Genomic DNA, 23,350 nt, shown 5'->3' with positions numbered 1-23,350 from the left:
CCCCTTCAAATAATCCTTTGCCAAAGTTCACAATTTTCCTTTCTCTTACGTCTCTTCCGCTTCTGTCGTTTTTCGGTTGCTGCGATTGTGTCCATTTCGAAACAGAAACACCAAATATATCTCCGTAACAGTGCTTCCACTTCAACCGACTCTTGCACAACAAAGTAACACACAGCTTGCGGTAGAGAGCGCCACTGTGTGCGCCCACTGAATCAAGCACTGATAGATACGAGGAACCGACGCGAGGTATGTGTAACTTTGCAAGAGTCGGCTGAAGTTGAAGCACTGTAACGGAGATATATTTTGTGTTTCTATTTCGAAATGGACAATATCGAAGCATCCAAAGAATGACAGATGCAGAAGGGACGCAAGAGAAAGGAAAATTGTGAACTTTGGCAAAGAATTGTTTGAAAAGGCCCTCGCTTTGAGAGCCCTAAAATGGTGAAAAAACTGTGCGAAAAACACGTTTGTTTTCAGCTTTATTACTTTCAGGCCCCCCCAAAACTATATGTTGCACCTAAGGATATAACAAATTTTTTAACCAAAAAAATCAGAAACGTGCCCCCCCCCCCAAATATTTTTCTACAATTTTTTGAAATTTTCAACTCGAAAAAAAATAAAGAAAATATGCATCGATAGTTTTGAAAAAAATTGCACATTTTCATCTAGATAGTATCTACAATCTGTTAAACTTTCAAAATTTTTGGACCACTCTCACTAAAATTAAAAAATATTCAATTTTGAGCATGTATGATACGGTAATTCGGTAAGGGGAGGGGGTACGGAGTCAAAAATTTTTTTGAGGTAGTTTTAGGTCAAGGGTAACCTTTTTGGCCAATAGCGACCCAATTTGGATCAAGGGCCGATTTCACTATCTTACTAGGAAAGACCCTTTCATAGGAAAATAATTATAAATACGAAAATTAGAATGAGTAAAACAAAATGTTGCTAAATGGACAATAAAGTTTTATTTTTGTTTTATTGTTCTTATTTACTGCTCCTTTAACATGAAATTTGCCACATACATGTCTTTGCCGATTATACACATATTAACATTCGTTATCAAATTATATTCCTAGAACAACATATTTCTAGACATGCGACAATAATTTTGGACATGAGTGTACAAAGCGTTGTTTTCAAATAGCACTAAACGCTCACACGTTAGCAAATGATTGCTGACATCAAAACGTTCTTAAACATGAGGCAGATTCCGCTTCGTTTCCGAAAGACAAAGCGACCAAGTGTGAAGTTAACTAACGGCTCACAATAGTAAACAACGGTTCATAGATCACAACTGTTGCATGTTTCCAAAGATAAGTAATCGATAAAGGTATTCGATGGAGGCCAGAGCGATCGTTTATATCACACATAAGCTTCGGAAGAGAGTACCCCATGTTTAGGAACGTTTTGATGTCAGCAATCATATGCTAACGTGTGGGCGTGTAATGCTATTGGAAGACTCAACACTTGGTACGAGGTTGGCAACACTGAAAACCCAATAACCTCAAATGTTGATTAGTTTCATTCTCTATTTTAGTGTAAATGAATTTGCACAGGCATAATTCCACTTGATTGTATTATTTCTGTAATATTGAATATTTCACATTCATTTTCCCACATTGAGGCATTGGAGGAGCTCGACATTTGAATACTCTGTATCTCCGAAACGAAGCGGCATCGAACCCATGTTTATAGGAACATTTTTACTTATTTGAATGTCCACAATCACCTCGTCACTTTTGGCCATGCATTTATATCAGCCTTTGTATCAACGGCGAATTTCGTGCATTTGCTATTCATATTTCCTAAAATTTGCCCAGCTGGGGGCTTCGCTCTTACGTCTCTGCGTTTGCTCGGCCTACGGCCTCGCACGTTTTAAACCCACAATTTTGTTGAATTTCAAATTTCTTTTCCTATTTCAACTATCTAAAAGATAAGATTTTGTGCCCCAAGAAAACGCCTATTTAAATAACATGGGGATTTCTTCATCCCCGTTTAGACCCCTTAAAAATGAAAAATATCAACTTTTGGCAATTTTCCTGTCGGTTAGTCCAGGAAGGCTACAATCATGCCAAATTTCATCATTCTAATCCTGCCGGAAGTGCCTAAACATTTTGGGGTATAAAAGGTGTCCAATATAAATAACATGGGAAAGATTTTATAGTTCCCCATAAAACTACTATAAATTTGGAAATTTTTATTTATACTGATTTAATTAAGTAATGCTAACGAAAATGTACAAGCATACCGAATTTCAAGATTTTATTTTAATTGTAAGTACCTAAAACATGAGATTATAGGTCCAAAAAAGACCCATGTAAATATAACATAGGGAAATTTGTCATTCTTCCTTTAGACCACCTAAAAATTAAAAATATTTACTTTTGGCAACTTTTCTGTCGGTTAGTCCGGAAAAACTACAATCATGCGAAATTTCAACTTTCCACTTGAACCGTAAATACCCCTTTAATTTATGTCAGTTCATGTAGTTTGTATATATATATATATATATATATATATATATATATATATATATATATATATATATATATATAATTGTGTAATCCAATATAGCCTCAACGTAGATATTTCAGATCTACTATTCTGTATTTAATTTTTCCTACTTTGCCGTTCTTATCTGATGAAGTATTTAGTTAAAATGTTTGTAGTGAACCTCGTTAGTGTTGATGTGATAATGTTTTTACTTTAGTTAAGGAATTAGTTTTCCATGTCGGAATTTATTTATTCCTACCATATCATATACCTCTCCTTTCTCTGAGACATTATTCAACCGATCCATACTTAACCAAAAGTAGCCGACACTAATCTAGCAGGACACTCAGACAACCTTATGCTTTCCCAGCACAAACTTCAGCCAGTTTTCAATTTTTTATCGCACTCACTCAGCCCGACTGAAGAATAAAGTCTTATCATGTGTGGCTAACCTTCACTTATTATTATTATTAAGTATTCTGTTTTTCGGCAGGTCCCGGGAGTAATGAGTTTTTTTTAAATTTTAGACTTGGGGCTGGAAATGTTTCTTTCACGTTTCTCGAGCGTCAGTTTCTCTTTTAACTCCCAATATTTTTTTCTGTTTTTCAAAGCATTGATAACTTGTGTTCTTCTTCTTGCTGTTCCTTGCTCTCCTCCCATCTTTCCTTCAATGGCGGTATGAAGAAGATAATTTCTTCGCAAGATGTGTCCAATCTAATGGGCCTTCGAATGAAGGATGCTTCCTACAATCGTCTTCTTCTCTCCTATCCGTTTTAAGTCATATTCGTTTGTTACTCTCTCCATCCATTTTATCTTCTTCATCTTCCTCCAACACCACATTTCGAAGCTTTCCAAATATTGCTTCTCTAGCTTCCGTAGTGTCCAAGTCTCTGTACCATACGGCCTAATACTCCATATATAACACTCGAGCAGCCTCTTCCGTAGTTCAATATTAAGCCTGATAGTTAAGAATGATCTTTTCCTGTTGAATGCGTCTTTGGCTATGGCAATTCGTGATCTGATCTCTTTGGTGCAGTAAGCGTCTCTCGTCAAAATACTTCCCAGACACTTGAAATTATCGACCTCTTCGAGTTCTCTTTGTTCTGTTCTAACCCATAATGGCGCGCTTCCACAGGAGATTCTCATGACTTTCGACTTTTCGATGTTAATTTCCATACCATACACTTACACACAATCAAGTTAAACTCCATATTGATTTTTTTCATTTATCCACAATCTACTCTAGCAGTATTACTGGTCATCCCAACTATAGATATCTAATGATTATCCTGACACGGGTTCAGTCTTGAAATTTGAACGCAGTACAGTTCAGATTCTACCTTAAACTGTAGGTACACATCTCATATAACCTCTGTTGGGCACAGTGTTAGAGCGCTTACGTCTGGGGCGTGGGGTCGCTGGTTCGATCATCAGTCAATTTCCGATGGACGACATCGACTCCCGTTTTCTCCCACAATTTCATTCCACCAATTCTTCCATCATCATTCATTTGCCTTAATCATCCGTCTCCCTTAGCCTAAAGGACATAATCGTGGGACGTTGATCTTCCGAAGATAGTTGCAAGCAAAAAAATGTTCTGGTGCATTTCCTTACAGTATATAAATTTAAGGCTACATCATCATTACTTTCTCTACACTGACGTAAATTTAAGGCTTCTTCTTCGCGGGAGACCCGGATTTTATTCCCGTCGACAGATCATCTAGTTTGTATTCCACGTTGGATTAACGAATAGGCGTATCTGAAAATTTTCGTTTCGACGTTTACACCGGAACCTTATCTGATATTACGAGATTTACCGATCGGCATAAGAAACTGTAAGGATTATAGGCGACGGACTTCCTGAGATACCGAGTTGATGAGAAGGTGGAGCAAACGGCACATCTCGCAAAACCGTATAAAGACTGGTGGTAAATAAAATATAATAGCAACACTTATGTTCCTAAAGTAATTTATAAAATGCCTTCCAGCGACTTGTATATGTTTCAAGCACCATTCAGTAAGCATTTCGTAGAGGAGAGAGATTTTTTGACAGCAGTCAGAACTACCCAATGATATTAACTTTTATTTTTTTTAATCATGTGCAAAGTTTTGTTTCAGGTATTGCTCACTAAGTTTTCCCATTTATTTATTTTTATTTTTTATTTTATTTTTTTTAGTACGGGTAGATCTCTAAAGCTTTGAGTTGTACCTGTTCTTGCTTGCAAGTTAGGGTATTTTTGTTAATATACGTTGCCAAAAAAAAAAAAAAAAAAAAAAAAAAAAAAATGTTGGGGAAAAACAGCCTCGCTTTTGACGTCCCCAATAAACTGCAACAGATCAATCTACTCTTGTTCTTGCCCGTGCAATCCCCTTGTAACATACGTACACACGTACAAGGTGTGATCAAAAAGTACGGTGAATGTAGTTGTACAGTGCCATCTATCGATGTTGTATTCATTTCAACTAGTAAGCCCGGTAGCGTAAACCTTTGCTACAGTCAGTATCGAGTTTGAACGAGTTGTGACATGTTAGTTGGCTTCCAGAGGCAGAAGAGTGAGGACGTGTTAAGAGTGTCTGTCGCTCACCATCATTAAGTTGTATTCTGATCTGCAGAAAAGTGCCGAATAAGCTCACGAAATGTCAAAATCAGTGTATGACGATTAAGCGGTGACATTCAAGGCTTTTACAATTCGTATGAGCGCTTCAAAAGTGGCAAGCAGTCGTTTGAAATTGAGCAACGTTTGAGACGTCCTTCGACCTCAAAAACAGGTTAAAACGTGCAAAAAGTGACACAAATGACAGCTTTCCGAAGAACTAAACATCTCGTATGGGTCCGTGAAAAGCATTCTAGCCGCCGATTAAATTGGCAAATGGCTTCCTTCTTCACCACGAAAACGCGCCGTGCCATACCTTGCTTTTGATTCGCGAGTTTTCGGCCGAAAATATGTTTTTCTCTGTCCACATTCGCTGTGTTGTCCAGATATAGCTTGACGCGAATTCTGGCTCTTTCCAGAAATTAAAACCATGCTTAAAGGAAAACTTTTTACAACATTCCTGACACTGAAAGGATTACGACAGAGTACCTGAACGCCCTTCCAAAGGAAGCCTTCCAGAAATGCTTCCAGTCATGGATTCGACGTTGGGATAAGTGCATTGCTAGGTAACGACAGTACTTTGAAGGAGATTAAATCAAATTCCATGTAAGCTTCTTACTTTGTTTCTAATAAAGTTATTCACTGTATTTTTGATGATACCTCGTATATATCTAAATTGTGTATGTATGTATGTACGTAGTAATATTTAGCCTGTGATTGAAGAGCTGCTTTTGTAACTAAGCTTTCCATTTCAGAGGGAAGTACTGAAGAAACCGATGTTTCGTCGTCTTGTCCCGGTAAAGGGCCATGCTCACGACTAGGAGAAGACCTCCTTCGTATGTTCCTGGACGAAATTAATACTGACGTGACTGTGGAAGTAGCAGGAAGAAAAATCAAAGCACATAAATGCATCCTATCATCACGGTGTCAGTATTTTGCAGCAATGCTGAGCGGAGGCTGGGTTGAAAGTGCAGGAAACATTATATCACTGCAAGGGTAAGAGTACAATGACTAACGTTTTACTAATTATCGCTTCAGTACAGTTTTTTTTTTTCACTGTTCGAAAATAGTTGAAAATATGTGGTGAAGAAAAAAAATGAATGGAGCAAGGTAAAGTAAGGTGAAAAAAAAGTGAATGAAGCTAAAGTATATGATACACAAATCCTCAGAATATACCCCTCACCAAATACAAAGCGGGTAATTAATTCGTTACGTCTCAGACAGGTGAGACAGTGGCTTCTGTGGGATATACACGCACAGATCGTGGAGTTCCATTAGGCAGCCTTTGTGAAAAGAGACCTTTGGTTAAGTCCAACAGGTGCAAGGACAATATAGAAATAAATACTAGGAAATGTTAAACCATCGCCTTGCTGAGATTGGGCTGGCATTTGATATTATTTATTGGCAAGTTTTCCGCGATGGTCTTCCTGAGTTTTTGAAGCCATAAGTCATTCACTGGCACTCGCAAACTTTCCAAACAAATATATATAAATGAAAGTGGCTATATTTAAGACTTCATACCTCTTGAATAACCCGGCCGATCTCGATCAAATTTTCAGCATAGATGAGGTTCGAGCCTGGGATCGTTTTTATCATTTCAATTTGACGGTGCAACTTGAAAGATATTTAAAAATGATCGAAAATGACCAATATTAGTGTCGAATCCATCGTTTTCTAGGTCGCTAAGATGAATAATGACACTTCCGATGTCGTTTAAATCCAAATTCACCCCTTTATATCCAAAATGAAACGTATTCTCCCCGTGCGGAGACCGCGGTGGCTCAGAGGTAGAGCGTTCATCTGTGGTGCGTGGGGTCCTGGTTCGATCCTAGCTCGCGCCAAGTGAACTTTGTGGTGAACAAACACCGTGTGCATGAGTTTTCTCGGAGTTCTCCTGTTTCCTACCACGTTCTTCATTCCACCATTTCATTCATTTCTCATCATCACCGTCTCCTTTAGCCTAACCATGGGACGTAGAACTCAAAGATTTCATTTTCATTTTGCTACCCGTGCAAAGAACGGGTATTCTGCTAAATACTTACCTATTCTCTGTTCAGCGTAAGCTCTAAACTCCGATAAACAAAATATTTGTATCCTTCCGCTTGTCACGAATACGATTGGCTAGTGATGTATCACTCCCACTCCCCACGGGGAGGAGCAAATTATACACGTGCATTTTGACAATACTGTTTCGTGTTGTCCAGATACTTACAGCAGCAACAGAAAAGAAAAAAAAACTCGAAAGATTAAAAAAAAATTGAATTTCGCTGGTAAACAATTGTTGCTTAGTGAGTAAAGGTTTACCTTGTTGGTGTTTCACCACAACACTCGCGAAACCGGGATTCATGCCAGCCGTCTTTCGGGTTTGAAAGCAGAACACGCGTCCACAGTTGAATTTGCGCCATAATTACTGCGCATGCTTAGTGTTTATTTCTATTGTTTCATTAACCAAACTCGATTGCAGTTTATTAGATAATCCGTATTATATGTTTGTCACTTATAATAATGTAGCGGTTTTATATGGAGCTTCATAGTAAAAGTAATAATCAAATCATATGAACTATTTTGCGGGGGAGTACAAGCGTCGGTAGGCCAACAGCAAATCAGCGAGATTTGGTTTCACGTGGCTTTGTTTATCGCAGTTTAGAGCTTAGGTCGAACAGGGTGTAGTAATGTTACTAATCAGTCTTTCCAATATTTTGAATGAAACACAGTTACTTTTCCTAAGGGAAACACACTTTAAATCCATTTTTAGAGTATGGTTTAAATCCATTTTTACGCCACCATCTTGACATTCCTTTTTGTGTTTCAACAAGAGTAATTATGGATTTTGCTTAGATTTTTTCGATACTTATGACCACTTACCTTCCCACCAGGAGTTCCAAATTGCTCTTAATATTTTACTAATTAACACAATTATCTATGTGTCTAATATACGTATATACAGCGTGAACGATTAATGCGTACAAAAGATGTAAGGGCAGGTACTTGAGATCAAAAAACAAAGAAAATCCTGTGCAACTTTTCTCGTATCAGCGTAGTTTCGGAGTTACAAGATGCTGAAACCGCGGAAAAATGAACCTCAGAGCCGTTTATTTCGAATACCAACAAGCGCACTGCTGGTGGTCGAATTTAATTTACAAAGAAGTGACACCTGCTCTTTCCAAAAATGGGCATTGCAAAATTAAGCGTTGTGAACTAAAGGGATACCTGGTTATTTTTTCAAACAAAGGTAGATCGAAATGAGCTTGTATTGAAGAAGCTTACAATAGGCAACACTAATTCGTAGGGGTCTGCGCGGTATTTCAAATTACATTCAACGATATTTAGGATTTTGTGTGGTGGCATAAATTTCATTAACTGTGATACTCAAGGAGCATCTTGACCTAGTTACCGATGAAAGGAGTGGTCTTAGTACTCAGTTATAGGCATTACTATGCATTACTACGCATTATGTAGGCAGATACAATGTATAATAACAGTCCAGAAAACATAACGTAACGGTCAGTGGCGCAAACATTAGGACATAAAGGGCAGGTTTCCAACCTTCGGCGACAACCTAATTTACCAGGGAGTTTAATTGAAATTCAAGTGTCTCCCCCTCTTCCCAACAAACGTAAATGTCTGTGGAAATCAAATGTTTGTTCCTCCAATTGAATATACTATGTGATTGTGCCACACGGTCTTTATTGACGAAGAGTTGTCGGGAAATATAGATAGATATTGTGTTAATTAAATAACAAGAGAAAGTATTGATTGCCATGAGTGTCAAAAAAATGTTAGCAATATTCATAATTACTACTGTTGGGTCAATCCATGCAAAGTGATCGAGAAAAAAGACAAATTGCCGCTCGACCTTCTCAAAAAAATCTAATTTTTTTCATGAATGTTTATCCTATATCAGGGTACTTCAAAACCACAATTAATTATTTTTTACAACATCCCATGGCGACGCAATGGCAGCCGCCATTTTGCGTTTTTTCGATTTTAGGCGTTTACGTTGTTTTGAATATCTCAGCATGTATTTGTCCTAACAAATTGAAAATTCCTGGACGTCTCCAATTCGTGCAGAGCTAAAACTTTTAGGCAAAAATGCTAAGAGATCAAAGTTTTAACTCTGCACGAGTTGGAGACGTCCAGGAATTTTCAATTTGTTGGGACAAATACACGCTGAGATATTCAAAACAACGTAAACGCCTAAAATCGAAAAAAAAAAACGCAAAATGGGCCCCTGTGTCGTCATGGGATATTGTAAAAGATAATTAATATGTTTTGAAGTACTGTGATATAGGATAAACATTCATGAAAAGCTTACATTTTTGGAGATGGTCGAGCGGCACATGCTTGATCACTTAGAATGGAATTCACTCTGTTACGACACAAAACAATGAGAAGATTGTGCACTCAAAAGGACTTAAGCCATTATATGTGCCTAACGAAGAGTGACCGAATATTTCATTAACAATATTGGAGGAAATTGACTAGGAACATTACTTGGTGAGTACTTTGAGTACTTGATGAGTATTATAATGTGTTCCATATGCTCGTTGAATAATAATAAAAAATCCTATGCCCTATACGGGCATGAAAATTATTCAATAATTCTCAGACAGAAATAAATATATATAAAGATGTTACATTGTTTGTGTAAAATGGACATTGATCTGTATCTGAATCATTGGTAAATATATAAGTAAATAGAAACATTTGGACCGGAAATAATTGAACAATAGAATAAATGTTGAAATTTAATGGCGCTTCAAAATATACAGGGTGCGGAAAAAGTCCCGAAACGATCCAATATCTCGCGAAATATAAAGATCTGCAAAACAAAAATAACACATGCTAAATAGTTTCGAAAATGCTATTTAGTGTTACCAAACGCAAACAGCTATCCCCACCCCCTTCGGGAGTACGGGGGGTAAATTTAAAATTTTAAATAGGAACTCGTATTTCTTACTGCACATTTGGATTCTCCAGAAAAAGTGAGTGATTTGACCCAAAATTGAAAACAGTGTCTTCGCAGATGGCGCTTGAATCAACCCACATAAAAGACGGTGAATCAAAACGTTACGAAAATGCGAATGGCCAGTCCCGTGCTCTGTGGCCGTACGGTTAGCATATTGATTGCGGAGTCAGAGGTTCTGAGTTCGATCCCCATACAAGGAAATCTTTTTTCATTTCCTCAAATAAATTCTTTACCTTTTAACTTCAATTACCACTTTTTTGGAGTTAGAAAGAATACAAATTTCGATAATTGTTTTGCAAACTAGCTGTACGAAGTAGTTGTTAGTAATAGGGTTAGAGTTCATAGGGTTATAAAAAAAATGTCGCCGTTTTTATTTTCTTGAAAATTAACAAATACGGACAAATACATTATTTTTAAAGTTAAAATGTATGAATTCATTATTTGGATATTAAAAATTCACAAAAAATTTTCTCTGCGCGGGAATCAAACTCACGACTTCTGATATCGCAGTCCAGTACGCTAACCGTATGGGCACAAAGTACAATACGGAGAGTCAACATTTTCATAATGTTTTGCCGTCCCCCTTTTGTGTGTCGATTCAAGCGCCGTCTGTGAAGCCACTGTTTTCAATTTTGGGTCAAATCACTGTCACTTTTTCTGGAGAATCCAAATCTGCAATAAGAAATGGGGATTCCCATTTAAAATTTTAAAGTTACCCCTCGTACCCCCGAAGGGAGCAAGGACAAGGGGTTGCGTTTGATATCATTGGGTAGCTTTTTCAAAACTATTTAACATGTGTTATTTTTGTTTTCCTAATCTGTATATTTCGCGAGATATGGGACCATTCCGCATCCTGTATACGCTTTACACTGAATACAATATGGATAATAGGGCCGAGACGTCTAAGTTTACCTTTATACATAGCTTGAATTAAAAATTCGCTTAGGGTGGGTAGTTTTTTTTTTTTTTTTTATTGTATTTCAGAAGCAAAAAAATGCGCAGCTGAGTCGGAAGTCGAGCCCGAGTTTCTTGTTTACCTTGCGTTAACCACTGCACTAAATAAATCTTCACCAAATCAAGCACATGTTTAGTCTTGAAGGTGATGATGTACGTGTGATATCACTAGAATATATAGCTCGTATCTGTTGTCTTGGATGATGACTTTTTCGTTTTAATGAATAACTTAGTGCTTAAATTACGAGAATCTGTTATATTTATTTGAGAAATCTATGCAATGCGAACAGCCTTGAGCTAGATTAACATAACGGAACGTTAAGCACTTCCTTCAGGAGTGAAAATACTTTTTTTTAAATGTAAATATAGTTTCGTTTCGATCTCAGGCAATGTGAGATTATGGTGGGTTTTGTTATTTTTCTCCCACATTCTCATCCCACCAATTTTGTCATGTTCATTTAATTTCATTAATTATTCATCTTCTTTAGCCTAAAGATAAAATCTTACAGTACTTTTGTTTGTGAGGGCGCTGTATATGTAACATGTCCGATTCTGTCCCTGTTCGGGCGCCAAATTTAGAACATTACAGTAGTTCTGTTCGTAAAGGCGCCATATATGTAACAGTCGATGGTTCAAGTCCCTGTTCGGGCACCATATATGTAAGATGTCTGGGTTCTGTCCCTGTTAAGGAGGCAAATTTATAACGTTCCGGAATTCAGTTCCCGTTCGGAGCCCCAAATTCATAACAGGTAGGGTTAGGATTTGGACATGTTAATTGGACAGCAGATATATGACATTAAAATGCTTCGGTTCCTGTGTTTGCATTCTGAAAAGCGACAAATTTATAACAGAAGTGTTTCGGTACCATACTCGTCTCGGTCTGGAATGTCAATTTTATGACGAGACTAGTATGGTACCGACCACTTCCTGTTATAAATTTGTCGCCTTTCAGAATACGAACACAGGAACTGACGCATTTGGCTGTTCAATTAGTGATATGTCCAGTTCCTAACCCTACCGGTTATAAATTTGGCGCTACGACCAGAAGCCGAATCCAGGAACGTTACAAATTTACCGTCCGAACAGGGACAGAACCTGGACACGATACAAAGGTCATAAAATCGTGGAACGTTAAATTATTTTTTTTTTATCTTAGTTATCTCCTTTCCACTTATCCAATTTGATCTTTATTTCACGTAAATAGTAAATAGTAAAGTAAATAGTAGAGTGCCCTGTTGTTGTCCTGTGTGATGCAGTGTCCATATTCAGTTCGGTTTGTGTGCTAAGTGCTCCTTCGTTCTGATTTTCACATGAGATTGCATCTGTCTGTTTTTTTTTTTTTTAATAATAATTATCAATTATATCTACCACAAGTAATAATAATGAAAATTAAAGAATTGCTTTTACTTACCTGGGTTTCGTTTTCGTCCACTTTCTTCTCTTCTGATGATGCCTTGTCACGAGTTCTTCTACTATCATGATCTTGGATACAATTCCTTTCCATACACCTAATACATTGGTAGTTCTTGCTTCTATCAATCACGCATTTGCAATTTGTTCTCTCTTTTAAAATCGAAGAAGCATTCCAATTTTATCCACCAGCGTCTAGCATATTGCACTTCTTATTCGTAATATAATCCCACACGTACTCTCACGGAAGATACAACTTGTGTCAGTATTTCACAAAGATAATATTGATAGCCTTACATGATGGAACTCTTTTCATAATCCTTCGATGTTTCTTTTATTAAAACAAATTACATAGTAGAAAATAATAAAACATTCTCATACAACACAAAAAGTGCACTATAAGTGTTATTAGCTTTGAATCATTACATGAAGAAGGAACAAGTAGGTTGGAAAGTATAAGTATGGAGAGCAAAAGAAAGAAAACAAAAAGTAAAGAACAGAGAAGTAGCTATTAAACGTCAAGTTGGACACCAGATCATATTTTCATAGTCTGATGAAGCGATTAGCGAAAGGGATTGTAGTGTACTAGCTGAATACCCGTTCTTTGCACGGGAAGAATACGTTTCGTTTTGGACATAAAGGGCTGACTTTGGATTTAAACGGCATTGGAAGGGTTACTGTTCGTCTCAGTGACTCCGAAAACTTTGGATTCGACACTGATATCGGTCATTTTGGATAATTTTTATATACTTTACCCTCCCAAAGTTGCGGGGCTGAATTTAGATTTAAACGGCATCGGAAGTGTCACTTCGTTTCAGCGATCCCGAAAACTATGGATTCGACACTAATATCGATCATTTTCAATCATATTTAAATATCTTCCCTCCTCCTCCCCTAAGTTACAGTCAAAGTGAAATTATATATAAAAAAAAAAAAAATCTGAGGCCCGAACCTCATCTATGTTAAAAATTTGATCGAGATCGGTCGGGTGATTCAAGAGGTACGAAGTCACAAACTCATTCTCTTTCTTTCATTTATATATATATCAATTCTTTTAAGTATTGTGTGATATTTTTTTTCTTTTATATATATATATATATATATATATATATATATTCATAGTTTTCTGCTAAGTAGTTAACTATATACTCTAGGATGCCTATCACATTAAAATATCCCATATTTTGGAAAGAAGAAAAGCTGACTGGCTTTGAATATACAGTATGCGGCAAAACAAACAGTACTGAAATTCGCGTACGGGTGGCGCTCAGATGCAATGTGGTATGAGCTGTGTGTGCCACATGTGTGTTGAGTTGTGTGTGGACTAGCGTAGTGTGCAGTTGGTGCGAAGATAATGTTGCTCACAACAGAGTAGACGGTACGTACTGTTGAACAATATTTTCTCTCATACAGTGTGGAACAGCGTCTCACTGCAGGAAAATAGTGTGGAAGTCTACTGTATTCCTCTGGAGTGTTAGCTAGGGCATATGAAAATGAAGATTTCATCAGTAACATATGGTTCAGTGATGAAAAGCCATGTGTACTTTGATCGCCACATCAATCGAGAGTTGATTATTGACCCTGTCTTGCATGATTTGTGCTGCTTTTACCGCACGAAAAATCTGTCGTTATAACAACAATGGATGCAGCAAAACGAAGCTATTGCCCACACTGCAAGTGAGTCACTTTCCCTTATGCTCACAAGAGTTTGGACATCACTTGATTTCCTGTGGAACGCATTTTCCATATCCTTCCCACTCCCCTCACCTCATGACTCCAGATGCCTACATACGGGGTATGCTGAAGGAAGCAATTTTCCGAACAGATAACTTCCTACCACTATACCGGAGTTAAGAGAAAAGATTCGGTCATTTGCTTTGTCATTCCACCAAACCGTGCTCACTAACATGTTCATCGATCTACAGGACCGCTATGAAGAATATGTGCGACATAATCTTCAACATTTTGAACACATGATGTACAGGAATGATTCCTTGTAAATTTACAATATGTGTTGAGTAATGTTTAGTTGACGTCCATTTGCCAACCTTTCTTATGTTTCATTATATTGTACAAAAATAAATAAATGCCAACGATGTGATTTCAGTACTGTTTGTTTTGCCGCATACTGTAGTTGCATTTCTTAGAACGGTATTGTCTTGACACTAAAATATGATGGATTTCTTACGACAAACATCACTGTCTGAAAATAGTTTATTTATTTATTTATTTATTTAGCACATATGTATTCAAGGAGCATTACTACTAAAATCTACACTCAGTTCTTTATATACATTTTAAGATTATAACGTTTTATGATAGCGTATAGGTTGACAAAAGCACGAAAAAGTTATTAGAGATTTCTTAGATTTTCTTTTTTTCCTAAAGAATGTTCTTTGGTAACTAATATGCATTCTGTTTGTTGATTTCAAATTCATATTTTTTTCTTTAATATTGCCTAAAATAGATTAAATAAGCTTAACAATATCCCGTTCACTTATTATTTAACTTATGTATGTGTATTGTTAATCAAATTTCAGGTTCTCTTACAACGCGGTCCATTTCGCATTGTGCCATATCTATAGTGGTACAAGTAATATACCTGACTCCATTAACATTGTGGAATTAGCTACATTAGCTGATATGCTGGGGCTTGAAGGTCTTAAGGAAGTTATAATGTATACCTTAAAGGTGAAATACTGCCATTTCTTCCATAAGGTACGTGAAATATGTTTCCTCATGTATGTAGATTCAATCAACTGAGCTTATTCTTCTACAAATAGTTTTTCGTCAGTATTTTCAGAAAGAATGTACTAGTAGTATCAAAATCCTATATTCGAACGATATATTCTTTGGTTATTCAAATAACGGATATCCTAATAACTTACCACTGAATACATGTATTGAAGTGTGCATAACGCGCACTTTCTTCTACCGTAATCCCATTTGAGTATCTCGTAGAAGGATAGTAAACATTGTTAATAACAAATTGTAATTGTTAATCGAATCAAACCACAACATGGCATATTACCACTAACTGTTTCTTGTATACGTCGGACCTTAACGAGTCATGCAATGACACAAAACTGTCGCAGGAAAGTGATACAGATGGTATGAAATAAACTTTTTCTTTTTTTTTTTTTTTTTTTTTTTTCAAACTGTAAAGGGGTTGGCTCTGATTATAATACAAGTTATGATTTTAGAAAACTATTTTAGTGCAAAACAAAATATCGTACTATTTTCGGGCCAGCACGGTATTTCTGAATTTGGTGCTTTATACATTAAACCCCTGTCTGCTGGCAATTTGTAGAAATATTTCTGTAACGGTGGATATTTCAAATGAAGTTTTGGTGTGCTGTATATACAATCTTGTTTTAAAAAATGGTCCCACAGAAGGACATGTTCCCGCAACCTACTTAGGAGACCTAATATTTTGGAGTGAAATTAAAATTTCAACTTGATAAGAAAGAGTTTTATTTTATTTATTTATTTTATTATTTTTTGATTAAATATTATCTAGGATAAGATCACACGGGTTTAAATCATTGACTACCATAAAGCGAAAGATTTTTTTTTCTAGTCACCGCAAATGGAGCGGCCAAATTCTTACACGTTATTCCATTATTGTTCTATGCCTGCTGATAATTAGTGTATATGAAATAATAATATTTAATAATTTTAGTTTAATGAGTTTTAATGTTCTTAGTTAAATAAAGATGTTCATAAAATAAGCTATGTAAGATTTGAACTTGTGTAATGATAGGGTGCTTTATGCTTAGAAAATATAGAAATTGAACATAGTGAAAGTAATAAGTTGTAGAGCATGGTTGTACAGCTGATTATGACCATCTGCAAAGCTAAAGGTGAGTTTTAAAGAACCCATGAGTTTCCTGTTTTAAGTAAAAATAAGTCTCAATATGTAGTCGTACATCACTTGCCTTTATAGTTTTTTTATTTTTATTTTTATTTTTTTAAGATTGAAATATTTTTCTTACTGTATGTATAAGATGTATTTTTATTTGAGTACTATGCAACAAAATTTAATATTCAGATGAAGAAAATGTCACTGAAAAAGCCACGAAATTCACTTTTGTGTATCCTGATAGGCACTTGAAAACTCACGTTGTTAAGAGATTTCTTTTTCTTTGAAGTGTACCATATTTCCGCAGGTTTTCTTCACTTCATCTTATTTTTTGTGAGTATTTTCACGAAAATTAACATATTTTGTGGAATATATTTTACAAAACTTATACGTCTTGGTACCAACTACTACAGGCTTTCTTCACGCAACACAAATAAACTAAGAAAAACCTTTCTTCAGACGCTTTTATTGATCGTAATTCCTCTGTATAGGCCACAAACGCTATGTTTGAACGGATAAGAGTGTTGTAAAATTGTGATCCACATTAAAAGTTCCAATACTTTTCTCAAGTTCAATCTGTCATAAAGGCATAATTCTGTTCTAGATCAAAACACACTATAAGAAAATTGCCGGTATATCTTGTTTTTAAAGAAATTAGCATATATCATGTACCCAAATTTCCGATTAGTAAAATATACATATTTGCGGAAATACATCAATTTTGATGGTACTTCCTGAATTCTGAGAGCTTTACACTTATTTTCGTTATTTTGAGCAGAGAAATGCTGGTATGATACCTTAGAATGACCAGGACTGCTTTTCATCCTTACATAGAATATGAAAACGAAATATTAATGTCACGTGAAATTTGGTCACCATAGATGTGGAACTACTACCTCGCTATGTATGGAGGTTATGCCGCAAAGTCTAAAGGAGACGGTGATGGTGAGAATGAAAATAAGTGGAATGAAGAAAGTAGGAGAAAATGAGAGAAACCCGAGAAAACCGACGCACATGGTATTTGTCCACCCATAAATAGTAAGACGACATGGTAAATACTTCAACTAAGTGAACGATGATTCAAGCGTTCTATTCTACCTATATACCAAGTTATATCATAAATACTGTCACAAAGTTTGGAATGGCACTGTAGGCATCCGGAGTGGCACAGTGCTACCATCTGGGTATAAAGCGGAAGATGCATGTAGTGTGTGTTTGACTGTTCATGACATACGTTGATATTGTACTGAGTTCTGATGGAGTGGGGCGATTACGAAAATCGTGTAGCAGTAATTGCACTACACAAGGTCCGGAAGACAGCAGGTGAGATTTTCAACCTCCTAAAACCTCTACAAATCAGCAAGAGATTCGTGTATCGCACCATACAGCGATACACAGAGACTGGAACGGCAGCTGACCGCGCAAGGTGTGGCAGACCACGAACGGTACGAACCCCGCAGGTCCAGAAAGCAGTCGCAGCAAGAATTCGAAGAAATCCTGTTCGAACACAAAGTGTGATGGCTGCTGAGATGAACATCAGCAGAAATTCCTTGTCTTGTGTTCTCAGGAGTGACCTAAATCTACGGACGTATAAGAGGCGGACTGGTCACTTTCTGACCCAAACATTAATGTCGCAGAGGGTCCTTAAATCAAAGAGACTGTTGCGGCGTTACGCCAACAATCTGCACAGAAAGATTCTGTTCACTGACGAAAAGGTGTTCACAATTGAGCAGGCTTACAACGCCCAAAATGACCGTGTGTATGCCACGTCATCTACTGCAGCTGCTGAGGTAGCTAAAAGGGCTCAGAGGGCTCATCATCCTGCCTCAGTGATGGTTTGGTGGGGAGTGAGCTACTCAGGCACAACCCAGCTGCATTTTTGCAAAAAAAAAAAAAAAAAAAAAAAAAAAGTGTTAAAACATCTGCCAAGGTGCTAACATCTATAGTGAAACCACTGTCTGCTACCATGTTCCGTGGAAAAAGGTGGACCTTCAAGCAGGATTCCGCTCCAGGCCACAAAGCGAAAACAACCCAGAAGTGGTTGGCACGGAACGTCCCCGACTTCATTTCTACCGCTGATTGACCTTCTAGCAGCGCGGACCTTAACCCATTGGACTACAAACTTTGGGCAGTCCTTCAGGCAAAGATCTGCCATAAACGGCATCCATATGTCGACAGTCTGAAACAATCCTTGACCCGAGCAGTGAACTATTTTCCCATGGACGTGGTGCGTAATGCCATTGACCAATGGCCGGACAGACTTCGTGCCTGCATCAAGGCCAAGGGGGGACATTACGAAAAATGATTCGTGTGTCAGATGTACAACATATCAATGTAAAACATGACCAAATTAAATTGCCTTGGTGTTAATACTCTCGGTGTTATTCACATTCAAACATGTGACAGTATTTATGATATAACTAGGTAGTTTCGTGCAAAACAATCTAGATTAAGTACTGTTCATGTTAATTTCCATACGTTCTCATTATAATTCTTAACCACTCAAGTGATTACCTTCCTCTCCCATTCGCGATCCTAGAGTGGATATTTGAAACTCTACGATGCCTCCTACAGCCCATTTCAGTTTTAAAAATTCACAAAAGTAGATCAGTAAAAATTTGCAGACAATACAAACGTTAAGTGAAAACTGAACTCTGTCGGGACGTTTACATACGCCAAACCCACTGCGCTTCACACCATATGACGTGTCAACATGTCAAAAGTTCTTGAGTGGTTAATCTAAATAATAGTATAATTTAGGAAGTATTTGAGAAGATTATGTTCACTGGTTCTGGCATCACTTTATACTGGATTACTCTGAGGCAGTGGTTTTCACAATTGGAAGGGCTGGTACAGTATCTATCAAAGATCCAGACTTGTAGCACAATGAGAGTAAGGAAACTACAATTCTTGCACCTATTGTTTCTCCCTTTAAAGCGCCTACCTCTGGTATTTGGGGTCCCTGGGTCAATCCCTGGCAAAGTAAGTTTGTGGCGAACAACGTCGTATCTATGAGTTTTGTCGCAGTACTCCCGTTTCCTTCCACTTTCTCATTCCACCAGTTCTATCATTATCATTCACTTGGTTTAATCGTAGTCTTCTTTAGCCTAAAAGGCATAATCGTGGGACGTTAAACTGAAAGATTTTACTTCATTTCATATCATTTCTTGAAAGAAACGTTATTTCGTAGGTGAGAGGTCATACCTGTTAGCACGGGGATAGCAAATAGAGGAGCTTCTTCGCAGCTAGTGGTATTGAAGTCTTGCTGTTGCTGTGGAGGACATAGGTTTAGTTCTAATCCCACGTTAAGTGTAGGTTCACATCTCATTATAACCTCTGTGATAAATTGGAACGCTAAACTACAAACGAAACAGTTGAGTTTCAAACCATTTGGAATACTTGTTTGCCGTTAATTCGTTTACTTTAGAAAAAAAAAAAAAAAAAAAAAAAAAAAAAGAATAGAAAGCAGATAGCCTGTATTGAAGTGTTTCATAAATTTTGTTTACGTACTCTTTGGTTCATTTTTTACCCAAATAATGATTCTTAGATGTATGAGACATACCCTTTAGAGATACTGTTTCAAGCGGTAATCAAAGCTAATCCTAAGATTATTGCTATATTCGATAAAACATTGTGAGATTGGCTCAAATAATTTGTTTAGAACTTATAAAAGAGATTATTTTCTTTCAGCCATGTACTATGTGTGCGGTTGGTGTCCTTGAATGTTTGCCGCTTGCAGCTGCATATGGGTTAGACGAGATCTACAGGAAAAGCTTAAAATGGATTACAAAGTATTTCGTCAGAATTTGGCCAACGAAATCGTTTGCATCTTTACCCAGAGAGCTGATAGAAAAGTGTTATCATCAGCATATTGTACATATGGTAAGTAGAATTAGCAATTAACGCTTTACTTCCGACTAGTTGAGTATTCTTTGCACAATTACGGATAATACGATGGAAGACATTGAGGATAAACAGGGTCGGATCTACCATATACGTAACACGTGCATTTGCACGGGACGGTAAAATCTGTCATAACTATATTATTTAAAATAAATATTTCTTGTCGGAAACAGACTTCATGATGATGGTAGTTAAATTTACTAACCTCACCCTCTATTTGAATACTACATTCATAAACCATGGTTAGGTCGCATTAGTTCAAGATCACATGGACAGTGCTAAAGCAAATGGTTAAAACAAACCCCAGCTTGAATTGTTTGCTTGTTGTTAAATACAAGAACTCAGTTCTCGAACAGTAGCAAACACCTGTTCCATTTAGTTAGTTATCACAGTTTTGATATATAGATTATTATTTAAAGAAAGAAAAAACAGACACAACGTGATTGTATTTGTTGTGTTTAGTCCTTTCTGAGTGCGAGTGTACTTTCCCTCCTCTTCGTTGTTCATGATGGTGTAGCATACTTAAAATCTTGGCTTTTAAGATTGTTCTTTCTCGAGAAAAAAAGGGGAGGGGCCAAATGATGCGATTGCACGGGGCGGCAAATTGTCTAGGGCCGGCCCTGAGGACAAATACAAATCTTCAGCTTTTACTGAAAAAAGTTATTGTCTCGACTTCGAATTCATTGTTCTTGTGAGCCCCCTCCGAAATCTCCTCTGATGACTTATCCAAAACACGAGGTGTAGTTTAAAATTGGTTTCTCGTACCCGAAAACTGGAGGTCCATCGAAGTTGCTAGGTATTTAACGGAATTAAGTAAAAAGAAATTACATATAATAAATGGATGAAACTACATACTTTATATCACACGAATTCCTTTATAGGTGCAAACTCAATGAAATACAAAGAGTGAAAAATGCATGCCTGTACACCGACTCGAAGTCGGGTTATCGGCTTACCGTGTCAATGCATTAATAACTACTTATCCAATTCGCTCCCTGAACAGCGACACAATCTGTCATTCTTGATTCTTACTCTGCTTGGTTGAATACATACTTTAAGAGATAGAACGTGTGTTCAGGGAACAAGGTGCGTAGCGCAGTGGTTAACGTGTACGCACGGTAAGCCGAAGATCTGGGTTTGAATTTAGGTCCATCCGTGCCGTTTACACACTTTATGTGACAGAAATAAAATTATTCAGTTGTTTACACACTGCCAGCTTCTACGCTATCGTTAAGCACCAGAAATGGACGCTCTACCATTGAGCCACCGCGTTGTATAAAAACGGGTGGAGTTGAGAACCACCTCCATGTTTTGAAGTCTGTTCAATATAGAACCGCAGGCGACAATTCTTAAAACTAAGTCATTGTTCCTCTTAGTTGTATTTGTGTTAGTGTATCATTGAGTATTTTAAAATAATTCGAAATTTATGTGTATTCCTTTTGTTCTTTTTTATTTGCAGACAGTGGATAATGTACTCGATACTGTCATGTCCTGTGATAAACTTTTGGCAACACTACCTAATGTAAGATGGGCAGAACCAGTTTTTGGTCTCACTTCTCAGCTTCTTGAAGCCTCCATTAAATTCATAGCGGACAACTTCTGTGCCATACTCACCAGCGAAAAGTAAGCATACACTATTTTTAATTACTATCTGTCTTTGTGATACACTGGAATGTTGGACTAAGAGAAGAAGCAAACTGGGTGAATTTTGTGTTTATTTTGCAAGTCTTTCCTTGATTGTAATTCGTGAACGAAACTTGGAAGTGTATATTGATAATAAAGTTTATGAATAAAAATTTCATTTATTACAATGAGTTCGGAAGTTACCATGCCCTAAAGCCATGATAAAATGACCTGAAAACATTTGAAAATGACGATTAAATTTATAATTGTAACTTTAAAGGAGTACAACAAACATACCAAATGTTGGGCATTCTGCCACGATACCAGTAAAAAAGTAACAGATCTTCTTTATATTAATGGAAGGAGGAAACAAGTTTTTTTTTTTTATTTTACACACCAAATCGTTTATAGGTGCGAATTCTAACGCAGAGAGTTCGGTATAAGGAGACAGGATTATCCAATCACAGCAGGGGTCTGTGATACAACCCATGGTCCAAGATAAGAACACTGACCTCGAAAGTGAGAGAGTGAGTAGCTGTTCTGGGAAACGGACTGGGTGGCGTAGTGGTTAACGCATCGGTATGGTAGACTGGAGGTCCCTGGTTCGAGTCCCGGGCCAGTTAGGTACTTTTTCACCCTTTTTCAGTAGTTTCTTTAGTTGAAACATGTAAGTTTGATTTTAAATGAAAATAACCAAACAAAAAATATAAATGTAAACAATTTAATAATTAAGACATGCAGCAAATTATTCAGCGTAAAATGTACTTATTGCCTGCATCTTGGCGTACTATGTAGCAAGGTGTGTTTCCATGTTGTGCGCGTTACTACAGACATAAAGAAATAGTGACTATGTAAATCATGATTATTATTGTTTAGAATTAACAAAAATTGTGTATGAAAAATGGGAAAGTGAAAATTAAGGACACGTTTGGGGAAGGGGGACTTCCTGGGCACATTGCCTCTTTCCGCCAAAATACGTACTGTCGAAAAAGCAACGAATTTAAATGACAAAAATGATTTAAAAATATTATACACACAAGTTAATTTTGGGAACATTGAATGAAAATGGAAACCATTTGCTTGGTAACATACGAACAAAGACTAATGTCTGTAGTTCAGATCCTCTTTCTTTCGCTTGTAAATATTCATCTAATGAGAAAATATGTTTACCCCGGTGCAAAGTCTAGAGCATATTGCTAAAATTAAAAGAATATAAAAAATAAGGAACAATTGCTGAAACATACCAAAAATGTAGAAAAAATCAACGAAACTTTAAAAAATGACACGAAAATTATCTAAATTCAGAAAAATTACCTAAAGGCTGAAAATTGTCTCTCTCTCTCTCTCTCTCTCTCTCTATATATATATATATATATATATATATATATATATATATATATATATAATATACAATGAAACCTCTGAATAACGGACACCAGTGGGACATAAATTTTTGTCCATTACTGAGTGGTGTCCGTTACGAGAGGTTACAAAATTTAATTTCTCACAACGGTAATTGCATGCAGTAATATACAGTAA

At 36.8% G+C, this 23,350-nt stretch overlaps 1 protein-coding gene across 1 annotated transcript in view; it reads left to right on the top strand.

Annotated features, from left to right (window-relative positions):
• The window catches only part of LOC145674288 (uncharacterized), a 228,508-nt gene that overhangs the window by 83,236 nt on the left and 121,922 nt on the right, over nt 1–23,350 (top strand). The window contains exons 5-8 of the mRNA XM_081744142.1: nt 5,846–6,086; nt 14,964–15,141; nt 19,976–20,167; nt 21,648–21,811. Of these exons, the coding sequence (XP_081600268.1) occupies nt 5,846–6,086; nt 14,964–15,141; nt 19,976–20,167; nt 21,648–21,811 (775 nt within the window). The remainder of the gene's footprint in view (nt 1–5,845; nt 6,087–14,963; nt 15,142–19,975; nt 20,168–21,647; nt 21,812–23,350) is intronic.

Source organism: Thermobia domestica, chromosome 17 (assembly GCF_964235325.1).
Source record: "Thermobia domestica chromosome 17, izTheDome1.hap1.1, whole genome shotgun sequence".
In the NCBI taxonomy this organism is placed as follows: domain Eukaryota; kingdom Metazoa; phylum Arthropoda; class Insecta; order Zygentoma; family Lepismatidae; genus Thermobia; species Thermobia domestica.
This window is presented reverse-complemented; position numbering and strand designations above follow the sequence as displayed.